The 12,344-nt window shown below is 35.2% G+C and overlaps 1 protein-coding gene across 3 annotated transcripts in view; it reads right to left on the bottom strand.

Annotated features, from left to right (window-relative positions):
• CDK19 (cyclin dependent kinase 19) overlaps positions 1-12,344 on the bottom strand; it is a 117,892-nt gene that overhangs the window by 70,844 nt on the left and 34,704 nt on the right. For all 3 annotated transcript variants that reach the window (XM_050315879.1, XM_050315876.1, XM_050315877.1), the window contains one exon: positions 4,384-4,494. In XM_050315879.1, coding sequence (XP_050171836.1) covers positions 4,384-4,494 — 111 coding nt within the window. The remainder of the gene's footprint in view (positions 1-4,383; positions 4,495-12,344) is intronic.

The raw sequence follows: 12,344 nt of genomic DNA, 5'->3' as shown, positions 1-12,344 counted from the left end.
TTTTACTCTACATTTCTCAGTGGTATTTGCTGCAAAGCATTTAGTTGTTAGAGACCACTGGAATTTAATAGTAAGAGAAGCATTCAACCAAACCTAAAAAATACCCAGATCATGGTTTAACTGGTCTTGATTAGTGAAGATATCATCATTCAGTATTATCAAATCATAGGTAATTATTTACTCACTTGCTGAGAATCAACAATGGTTTTTATTGCTATAAAACACATTCAACACATTTTACTGTGATAAAAATGTCACTTTTTCAGAATGAGATGAAAACCATCTAGAAGCTTCTGATTTAGTTACATTTCTAAAAAAGGAGATCTGAAGTTAAACACACATATTAAATGAGTCTGAGAATTAACTCTGTACCATAACCAAGAAAGGTAGGTAAACTATTAATTCAGAATGTAAAAAAAGAAGCTTAACAAAAATGTTGTTTAGAATCAAAAATCCTACTTAAAAATACAGAGGCTATAAAATTGAAAACATCGAATGTGTGCTTATCTGTGGTACTAAAAATGTGTGCTTTATATTTTCAATCCTAAAAATCTGATGCTTTAAAAGTATGAGAGTAGCTGGGAACAAAAGAAAAGCTCTCAATATTATATCCTGTCCAATGGCTAACTGTAATTAGACTGACAACAAATAGAATTCACCTCTAGAGCAGATCTCTTTTTCAAAGTCCATTTAAATAAACATCATGCATTTATTATATAAATTTTATATGAATTTGAAAAATGTCTTAAAATGCACAGGCTTTACACAGGAAGTTATGGAGAGTAGTATACAACTTAAGAGTACCATAAAATAAGAACATACATTAAAGTGCAATTGGAAAATTTAGTGATAAAACATCAAAAACTCTAGAATTTAAAAGAAACTTCTAATTTTTAATGGTCAAAAAATTAACATAGCAGAAAAATACATGTATCATTTGAAGCAACTACACTAATTCTTATAAAGATTTCATCCACGCATAGTTTTGTAAATCTATGAAGTTCTAACTATGTACTGGAGTGGTAACTTAAAAACGGTATCAGTTCCACTCAGGGATTTAAGATTAACTCAGCTATGCGTTAGCTAAGTGCTTATTTCTTTTTTTGCTATCTAAATTGTACTATTTGGATTAAAAGCATCCAGGACATTATGAGTAGATACTGAAAAAGGAACGTCCCTCACAAGAGAAGGATCAGAAGATGGTTTTTCCTGTGGCTGAAAGTTTCAGGCCATTGTAATATAAAGGTGTGAAACTGAAGTGAGCTGTCAGGAATTAAGATATCTAATAGCACCTGAGGACATACACATTTTTAACCTTGTATCAGAGGCTCCTGTTACACTGAGGTTCAAGCTAAGGCATCTTTACTTCACAACATGAGTATATATATAAGCTGGGATGACAGTGCAGACAATACACTATAAATTAATATGTGTGGCACATCCTACAGCCTGAGAACTTTACTGGTTCTCTGTGAAAGAGACTAATAGTCAAGAAAAATCACAAGGAAATTATTTGTGTATTACACTAAGAATTTTGGTAATTAAAGGAAACTAATTATAAATCAATTTGTCAGAACAATTTCTATATTCTTAGATATTCTGTATGGTAATCTCATTAATGGCTTTGCAGTGTTTTATATAATGTAAACTGACAGATAATGAAAGAAGGTATCTTTGACAGACTTAGTTATTTAAACTGGAAAAAAAGTTTATAGGCAAGGACAACACAATCTGTCTTCATCAATACCTGTCAAAAGTAGTTCAAATTAGCATAGCTTTCTACATCCCTTCGTAATGGTATCAACAGATGTTATCAGAAAATGTTGAAGTATGCAGCTATTGAAACTCAAATTTCAAATTTAAGCAGTTTAATTCATGGGAATTAAATGCAAAGTTAAAAAAAAAAAGTTCTTGCTCACCGTAAAAGAACTTTTTAATAAGCTTAATTGGCACCATCACTTTTCCTCATTAGAACAGGACAATTTTTTTTTCAGTATTAGAAAATGAACAGAATAAGATAGCATCTAATATAGTTTATTCATCTCTTGCCAAATGTTTTCAGTACAGAAGCTGAAAAATATAATGATTTTAATTAATCTGATGTTTGTACGTGATGAGCACGTACTCTTCTCATTGAAGCCAATAGGAGTTACTAAAGCTGGGCAGCTTTGAACAGAAGCACAGTTCCCATACTTAAAGATTTTGGTGGGTAACTCTAAGCTACCTGTATTTCAAAGCACTGGTCTCTGGGAATCTACATTTCTCTAGTGACAGCACACCTACAGTTCCAAAACTGAAATCCTCACAAACTGGTATACTCACGATAAATAGACTGATTTGGTTTTACGTAGTGCTGGGGAAGCACGTGATGATAAGCAATAAAAAAAAAAAAGTGCTAATCCCCTACTACAAATTCCACCCCAAACAGCTGAAAGGGCACAAGCTGTAAAGCACAGGAAATGCAAAACACAACACAACACAGACAGAATGACAAGTGGTTGGTATTACTGAAATGCTTTACAAAATAGGTGGATTTTCAGGAGTTTTTCGAAGGAGGATAGTGAAGGATCTTTACGTACGTTAATTGGGAGGCTGTTCCATGTGTAGGAGGCAGCGTGGAAAAAGACACAAAGTTGGGAGTGAGCAAAAGAGACAAAAGGGGAATTAAGAGCGATGCTTGGGAAGTGCTGACGGTAAAGGAAATGAGGACCAAGGTTAAGCCAGAATCAAGAGCGCCTTGAACATGGCCAACTTAATGCAAGGGATGAAAAAATTCCTGGCAAAGGTTTAAGAAGTGAGGAAACATGGGTAACTATACAGGAAAGGAGAAATGATTTGTGTAGCATGTCCCATAAAAACAAAAAAAAACAAAAAAAAACCAAACCACACACGAGAGAGTTAGGAAGTGGGAGATCAGTTCACATCAAATACCTTGTTGTAACAAACATTTCAGTCTTATATAATAGAAAATAATTAACTTCACTGAGATTTTATCCAATACCCAGCCAGATATGAGGAGTGGTAAGAACAAACTGCAGTGATTCTTCATCTAAAGCTCTGAAATCATGTGAAAAATCATTATGCAGTGTAAAAACCACACACCCAAAATAAAACCAAATGGAAAAGGCTAGAAAAAAGGTGTTTAAAACATGGCAATAAATGTAGCCATAAAATGTGCTTGTTGTGATTGTTCTTTAAAATGGATACACTCATTTAATGCACAAATAAATTGTCATACAGAGGTTTAGCTGATTCATTCCCTCTTATCATCACTGCCACCAGTTACGAGAAATACAAAACTCTCAGTTTACACTGAACATTGATGAAGAAAACTTTTAAAATACAAAACTGATAGCCCATAGGAGAAATAAAATTAAATATTTTTTAAGCTTATGCAGGTAAAATACCATGACACTACTTGTTCTGAGCCAGAAGGGTCTTTTTGCATGATCTAAGTTTACTTTACTTCCAACTACGATTTTGTGTCATTTACAAGTACATATTCATCAGCTCAAGATCTAAGTACAAAAAAATCGAGCAATTTGTCACTAACATTAGTAATAGCAACTCCTGTATTACTGAGGTCTTAAAAAGTAATATTGAAATTAATATTAACACTTCCTCTCCTTGCCAGTATTTTCAAAGGAATTATAAACATATTGATTGTTCTTGGTAAGTGTTTGATATCATTTGGGTTTAAACATAAATATAGGTTCACACAACTCACATCTTTTCAGTAGATGTGGAGCCTGAATATTTGCATCTGAGTTCAACTCAAGATATCATTTATGTCCACCTCTCCAACAAACTAAAATCAAATCATACTATATTTTGCTGGAAACTTAAAACCAGACATCTAAGTCTCTACTCCTCTTCCATGTAGTGACAGTCCATCAGTAGACCCAATTAGCTTACTCATTTTTTATTTTCTTTCCACTCATACTGTCCCAAATTCTCTGTTTCGAATACAGATGATGGTATGTTGGTTACTTGCACTATATCTCAGTTAGAGGACTCTGTAAAACAGTCCCTCTCCTTTTTTTCATTTGTGTGTGTGTGCATGTGCAAAACAGCAGGAAAAAATACTAAATAGATTTCCAAACCCTGTTTTAGAAGATCTCAATTCAGAAATGCTTTCTTTAAGTCCAATAAAGCTTGTAGGAAAATCCTTTTCACTTCAAAATGCAATCTGAGTTAAAAAAAAAATTCTACATAGTCTTCTGCAGGCTTTAAAGTGTAAAAATAACAGGATGTCAGTTAGATCCTTAATTACAGAGAAAGAAATGTATGCATCTCTGCCTATACAATGTTATGTCACACACAGGTCAGTTTGAACAAGCTCTTATTACATTATCTCAAACACACAGGGAAATCTGTACTTACCCACAAATCATGCTCAGCATAATCAAACAGCAGCCAAACCTTTCTGTCACTGTGAGAAAGGAAAACTTTCTGCAATGCAATCACGTTTGGGTGCTTCAACTCCCGTAAAAGCTGCAGAGAAACAGAGAAGTTCTTGTTACTTCTGTGCTTGTACAAAGTAAACACAGGTCAAATAGCGAACAAGTGATCCTAACACAGGCCCTAGAAGAAGAGATGCCACTGATTCAGCCCATTATCTTAAAAATGTCAAAATCAGGATATGTGCAGCCTTCACGTCATGGATTGGTGTTCTGCCACCACAGCTGCCCATCACTACCTACTTTGTTTGTCCCACACTCAGCACACAGCTGCCCATCCCACCTATCCGTCCCACTTGACAATAGTGCCTATCTTAAAAGATGTTATCACACAATCAACTCAGTTGGAAAAGACCTCTGAGATAATTGGTCCAACCTATGACCAAATACCACCATGTCAACTAAACCATGGCACTAAATGCCACGTCCAGTCTTTCCTTAAACAGCTCCAGAGACTCCATCACCTTCCTGAGGAGCCCATTCTAATGCCCAATCACTCCTTCTATCAATAATGACACACAAACATAACTGTTTTCTTGTCAAAGATGAACATCAGGATTTGAGGATGCCAGAAAGAAGCTTGTGCAGCTGGTCCAATTCTTAGTGTGGACAACACAGTTCCTGATCACCACATAATTATCTTATTAACGATAATTTTCTTTTGCTTTGGATCCCTGCCTCACTTGGCTCGAAGTTCACGGACTGTTGTTCTCAGAACATGAGGGTGTTTTCAAAGAAATGTTTACCAAAATGTTTTTTCTAATGCGTGTTTTAACTACTGTCCTGTAATCCAGAAATAAAACCGAACTTATTTACTGCTTGCCAGAAAGAAAACTAGGTCTCATGACTAATTAGACAATACATTAAAGCAGGCACCGCTGCTGAAGTTATCCTTCTGCCAGATTAAATTAGTCTCAGGAGATGCTGGGAAGCAGTACTCCCAAAAATATAATTTCTATGGAATCACTTTTCCTCTCCTCCCCCTTTCCACACATCAGTCACAAGAATGATGGGTCATTTCTGTTTTATCTGGAAACTGCTTGCATCTGCAGCACTAGTATATACATTGCCAAGAATCAATTTATAATGATGAAATAGTAAATGGAATAGGTTCCAAGGCCCATTTGAGAGAAATGAATCTTCCCTTTTTTCACCTTTCAGAAAAAGACTCAAGATGTTTATTTTAGGGGAAATTAAAAATAAAAATATTAATTTTAAATTATATTATATTTTGGCTATATAGGTATCTGTCAAGACAAGAAATCTTCTGAAGAATATAGCTGCTTAAATCTATTCCTGTTTTTCAGCAAATGAAAGAAATGTTTTTTCTGTCATGCAGGAAGTGTTTTCTTCTTTTTGTTTCTTTTCTTCTTTCTCTAAACCTGAGCTTCCCTTTCTCCAGGCTAAACAACCCCAGTTCCCTCAGCCTCTCCTCATAAGATTTGCCCATTGTTACATTCTGGCTGTCAAGACTGGGTGCCACAGCAGCAGGAGCCAGATCAAGGAAATATTGGCTCCAGAAGTTCAAAACACTTTTTCAAGAACAGGAGCTCTGCTCTAGCTACGCTGGACTTGCAATGGTGCTCAACACCAAGACAAGATCAGAGACGATAGTGTAGAGTACTAGCGATGAGCATGAGCCCCAAACAGAAATGCCGGTCAGATTTATGTCTACAAATAATCTTGCCTAGAAACAGACTACAGCAGAAGAGGGAGTGACCGCAAGGACTGAGCTGATGTAGCTCATAGGTACATAAAGAGTGGATGTGAGCAGAGACATTCAAAATGCATTGAGAAGATGTGATCAGAAAGGAATATAGGGCAGAACCAAATACACAGCTACAGAAATAAAAACCTATCAAATTTGAGACAAGCGTTTCAGAGACAACTATTAATCTAAGGCTTTATCTAAAAAGAAATGAGGGATTTCTGAAACTGCATTTTAATTAAAGCAGACAGGGAGACGCCAATAGTGTGAAAACATGGGAAAATATTTGGAGCTATTTGTATCACAACTGTAGCAACCACCTACCCTAACGACTTTTATGTTTGACTAGAACTTTGTCAATATTTAACTTCTACACATGCCACGTACATCTAACGCCTAAGTCATCGCAAGTCACCTTCTTTTAATATGGTTGTATGTTCATCCATCGCCATAAAAGCATTTCACAAATGTGCATTTTAGCCATACCTAGAATCACATGAACAAGTTCAGAGATGTGGTGAATTATTGTCTACAGCTTTCCTGCAGCACAGATTGCCGTATAAACTTCAAACATACAAAATAGATAAATGAAACATAATACCAGTACTGTTCTTCTTAAATCTTGTTTAGAAGTAAACCAATTTGGAGACTTGGTTAATTCAAATTTAAAGTTAGAAGGAAGAAATCAGTATACTATCCTAGTAATTCAAAGATTTCAGTGCACCTGACAACATTTTATGACAAGGTAACAACCTGAACATAAAAAGGATCTGTGACTACTAGAATTTATTACTAAATGAACGCAACATCATATTTTAACAGTATTTAGGCTTAATGTTCCTCTAAAATTGAAGTTCCATCACACCCAACTTGCGGTAAAATGCTAATAAAAACCTGTGTCTTGGGTGAGTTACGGTACACTTCTTTCTTGGTAACAGCACACATTAGGCAGAAAGACATTGAGAAGGACATCACTGTGAATGGTCAACATCTGCGAAACTCTGACTGTCCTGTTCAGTGGGTTTCATATAAATATATTAGAGGATGATTATTATTATCATTATTATCAAGAGAACTGTACAAGCATCTCTGCTTATTACCTTTCTTAGAAAATGGCACAGCCTGAAGTTTTAAAATGCTGCATTTGGATAGCTCAAATAGCATGGAACAGCTTGTAGGATTCCCAGGTGGTTACACACTACATGTAGAATTGCTAGTAATTTCTTCAGTTGTCTGATGAATAAGTTCTCTCATGAGGGACACTGAGAATTTCCCTCACAAGTGAATGTCCCTTATAGCAGGGGAGGGATGGAGGTCATAAGGGAAAGTCTCTCATGACTGAGAAAAAGTTAATTTAGAAGCAGAATTGATACTGAAGCTTGAAGCATTGGAAATGTAAAATGTCAGTAGTCACGCTGAGTTAGACTTCGCATGGAAAGTCAAAATAGACAGTAAAGATTGTCTAGAGAGAGAAGGAGAACAAGAGAGTGCACAACAATAAGAAAGTAAAAGTAGGATGTCTTAAAACATAAAGACAAAAATACAAATCTAAAATATTTTACTTCAGGGTTTAATAACAGTTATGATACTGATCATGGAAAGAACAAACACAGATAATGGAAATGCTTCACATTTCAGAAAGCGAAAATTAACACAAGTCAGATACAAGCAAAACTCAGAGGTGATATCAGATGATTAGCAAATACATCCCATACATTCATAAATGAGAAATGGAAAGGAGAGAAGGCATTTGTAGACTTGTTAATCCAATGCAAAAAACCCCAAACACTTTGAAACTCTAAACATAAAGAAAAACGTGTTTAAAAAAATTATCCTGACTTCCTTATCCAATAATTGATTTTGAACACAGATCTTCTGCTTGTGTTGAAATTTTAACATTATAGTAACTCTAAGTACTTCGTGAGATGGGAAAAATGGGAACAGGTTTGAAGTGAGCAAGAAACTACCTAAAAAGGCAGCTGACAATTGGACACATTTCAAGGCTAAGTAGTTCTATATATATTAACTATTTGGGGAGTTACCAAAGAACAAGCATTGTGTTCATTAATAAAACCCATCTTAGCATCAAAATCCTGAATGTGAATTAAATTGGCCGATTCAATAAAGGCAGCATTCCCAATGAAGAAAAGGAGTGTGCTAATGCATCATTTTTTAAGCTACTTTATTCTATGGCTGAGTAAACAAAGAGTAATAGAAATGGGATGAGCACAAAATCTGAATTCATGCACTTGGGAGCTAACCAAGAATTTCTGCTACAGACTGAGAAGTCATCAGGTGCAGGTGACAAAAAGGTAGAACTGGATATTATCTGATATTAGATATCCTAATTGAGGTATTTGCAGGAAAGAAAGGAATCTATTGATATGAATACATAAAAAGCTGTCTGTGATATATTTTTAAAATACTAGAAGCGGGTTTTTTTACCCATGCTCAAACACCTCCCCCTCCACACACACATAGAAAGATGAACTTGCTCTGAAAGAGGCAAAGGATGACCAAAGGAGCAAACAATCTCTCTCTCAACAGGGAATAAAAGGCTTTCTCAATTACTGTAACTGATCAAATATTGAAAGAAAATAAGATGGATATCCACTAAAATACAAAGACATGAACACTAAAGATGAAAGAAATCATTACACTAAATGATAACCATGTTCAAGAATAGAAAGACACAACTGATAAGAGATAAAATTACTCTGCAAGATGGCATCTGATGAACAGGAAGGTTCAGGAATAGCTTCTCAATAGCAGGGAAAAAAGGATACCTCATTTGTGTTTTGATCAACATTGGAAAACAAATTTACTTGATGAATTTGATATGTCAGCCACTAGATTCACTAGACAGATGCCTATGCAGTACTTGCTTATATAGAAGCCTTTACAAAAGACAGGTTTAATGAGGTTTTACTGATCACCTCCAGCAGATTGAAAAGCTCATGTACTGATTGACAGTGAGCTCCTAAACCAGTTTGGTTTAAACTCTTTGAACTTAGCCTGCAAATTGTCTACCACCATATAATGCAAGCAAATTTTCCCCCCAAAAGTGAGAGACAATTTCTGTGAATAGGTGAAGAATTGCAGTGTTACTAATATAAACAACATGATCAATTACGAGGGTGTTTAGCACATTTAAAAACAGTCAAACAGTACATTCCTCAAAGAAATAAATCTTGCAGAGAAATACTTCTACACCACAAGATGAATAATGCTACCACTTACAAAAGCAAGGTGAGAACAGACACTTTCATCTCGCTGTGAAGGAAACCTAAGAAAAATTAGAGAAAACCGGAAGACAAACAGTGCTCTCACTACCAACAATAGTAAATCTTGCAGCAAACACGTATTTCTGTGTCAGTGATGACAAAACCTATAATCATCTTCAGAAATTTATTCAGAGGCCAATCTCACCTATGAGGTGTTCCTACCTTTCACACAGTCTACTTCAGTCTTTTGATCTTACTTAAACTGATCTGGAACAGCCTTGGCAGCTTCTCTGATGGAAATGCACACTGTAGTACTTCATTTAACCATTTTCAAGGTTAGAACAAAAACCTTTCAACAGGTAGAAATGTGGATCACAAGAAATCATAGAAAAGACCAAAACATGAGCCTGAGCTCATAAAAGCAATTGCATGATATAGAATTTTAAAGTCACCTCTTGTGTGATGAATATATTCAAAGCTTCTAGGGTCACTGAAGTTGTTTTTTAATTGACGCGAGGCTTTTCAAAGAAAGCTAAAGGTCATCATTTTATTTCTGCAGAGGATCTTTTAAAATTCCAACTTATTTAGATGTTATTAATCAATCCTAGATCCTCTTCTCTGTATTATTAATATTATCCTTTCCACATAGAATCCACAAAGACCCTCTGCTGCAGCTTTTCCCTCAAGGAGGTATATTTGGGCCTCTAAAAACAAACAAACAAAACCACAACAAAAACAACAACAAAAAAAAAACCAGGCAGCTGTTCATTAAACTTGTAAGAACAATCCTTTGCTAACTGTGCTACAGGTCTCAAAGTTATCAAGAAGAATAAAACAGAGGGGAACTGAAACAGTGTACCATACTAAAAAACTACTCAAAATTCAGCTTTGTTAATGATCCAATTGATTCTGAGGTTTGGGATTTTCCAATTTGGATTCCCTTGATCATGTTGCTTATGTTAGTAATACTGCAACTTGGTGAAATTACAGAGTTACTGCATAACTGAAGTGCCAAAAAAAGTCTTTATAGTAATAGCTTCAAACTGAGGAGGTACAGAGGGTTCATTTCCAGCTTTAATTTCTACAAGGCTCACACACGTCTAAGAGGTCTCAAAAAGATGCATGCAACATAAAAATGCACATGGATATCTGTATCTACAAACACACACACAAAAAAAACCCACCATCCAAAGAACCCAAGAAGAAAGATAAACTTTAACATCAGCTTAAGTTCTGCTTCATAGAGGACATATCCTTGGTATACTGGTCTGGTAAGGCCTGTTCTTTGGCATTGCAAAACCAAAAAGGGGAGGCAGAGTGAAATGCCAAAAGTTAACAATTGCCACTCTTACATGACCTGCTAGGGGTGCTGCCCGAGTTTACAAGGCATGTTCCAATTTAAAATTAACATGCACCCAACCTTCACCAGTTTGATCCCAAGCAGTCCTTCATATTGAAGCATCTCTCAAAGTCTGCTCTACACATCTTTCAACCTTCTCCTTTCTTCATACTTCCACCTCTCTAAAGCACACAGTCCCCAAACTCTGAGGTTTCCAAACTCCCACAAGAGAAAGACCAAGTACATTAAAAAAAAAAAAAAAAAAGACACGGAACAGAATCCAGCTAGTAAAACGCCAAATGTCAGGACAGGAAGAAGATAAAAACGTGCCCCACCCTTCTCCTATGAGAAGGATTAAGAAAGTATTTATTCAATAAATATTTTCATTTCAGGAGCTGAAAATGGTCTGGCATTGCTAAATAACATTATTATTCTGAAACAAAAGCTTGGCAAAAGACTTTTCACAAGTATTACATTTTAATAAAGGAATAGAAACTAGGATAACTGCATTTTTAATTCTTGAGGTTCCCAACAATAGAAAATTAAGTAACTTTGGCATTTTTCTTGAAGAACATGGGCAGAAATACAAGTATAAAGATTCTTTCTTAGTTACCAATATCATATATCATAGCACAGACTTTTTTAAATACAAAGAAAGAACTACTGTAAAATTACTTACACAACACAAAATTTTTAATAGAACTATATTTACTTCCAGTGCACATATTAAGTATGTAACTTTTTTCACATCCTTTCTATAAAATACATCTGAATTACTACTGAATTTATGCATCTTCCTAAAGGAAACCTTATTTCTATGCTCTCCTGTTAAAGGCAGTCCTGCAGTCAGTTTTGGTCAGTCTGATAGAGACTTAACAATAACCCTTTTCCTCCAACTGAAAGGTATAAATAAATTAAAGTTTTGTCTCTGACAACAGAGATTTTTCTCCTTATTTGGCTTACAATAAAATAAAAGAACATTCATCCAACTCAGATAACTCTCATATAACTTCAACTACATTGAAAACATCTATAGAAAGTAACCTGCTAAAGAGCAATAGGGAATGTTTGTCATTTCTGAAGATTTTAAGATAACTTGAATTTACTTTTCGGTTATCTAGAAATTTTTTCTATTATTGAGAAGATAAAGAAATTTCCCACCAAACTAACAAATACTCTTAAAACTAAAGCTATATTAAAGCATTAGAATGGGGCAGAGGGGACACAACATACCACTTTGCTAACACCCTTTAAAATTCAGAAGTTGCATGACATAATTCCACAAAGTTACATATTCTGTCTGGATTTTTAAACTGCAACTAGTTTTCTCTTACAGGGCTTATTCTAACATTTCTACACTTTTCTGATTTCCTGGCAAGCAGTTATCACCTTGCCCTTGCACTGCATCTCACAGTGAATAAACAGTGATAGCAACTGAGGTTTTCCAAAACCCCCACAGAAGGGCAAATAATGAGACCAGATATCAATTCTGATCAAACATCCATTTTTCAAAGTAGATATTCCTCTCAAGGTGATTTCAGAATGATAAATCATATATGAACCAGAGTAAGAGGAACAAAGTTTTAGTAAAGAATGGCCAAAAAGTATGTTTT

Source organism: Myiozetetes cayanensis, unplaced genomic scaffold, assembly GCF_022539395.1.
Source record: "Myiozetetes cayanensis isolate MyiCay16 unplaced genomic scaffold, myiCay2020 scf2-11, whole genome shotgun sequence".
Classification (NCBI taxonomy): Eukaryota; Metazoa; Chordata; class Aves; order Passeriformes; family Tyrannidae; genus Myiozetetes; species Myiozetetes cayanensis.
This window is presented reverse-complemented; position numbering and strand designations above follow the sequence as displayed.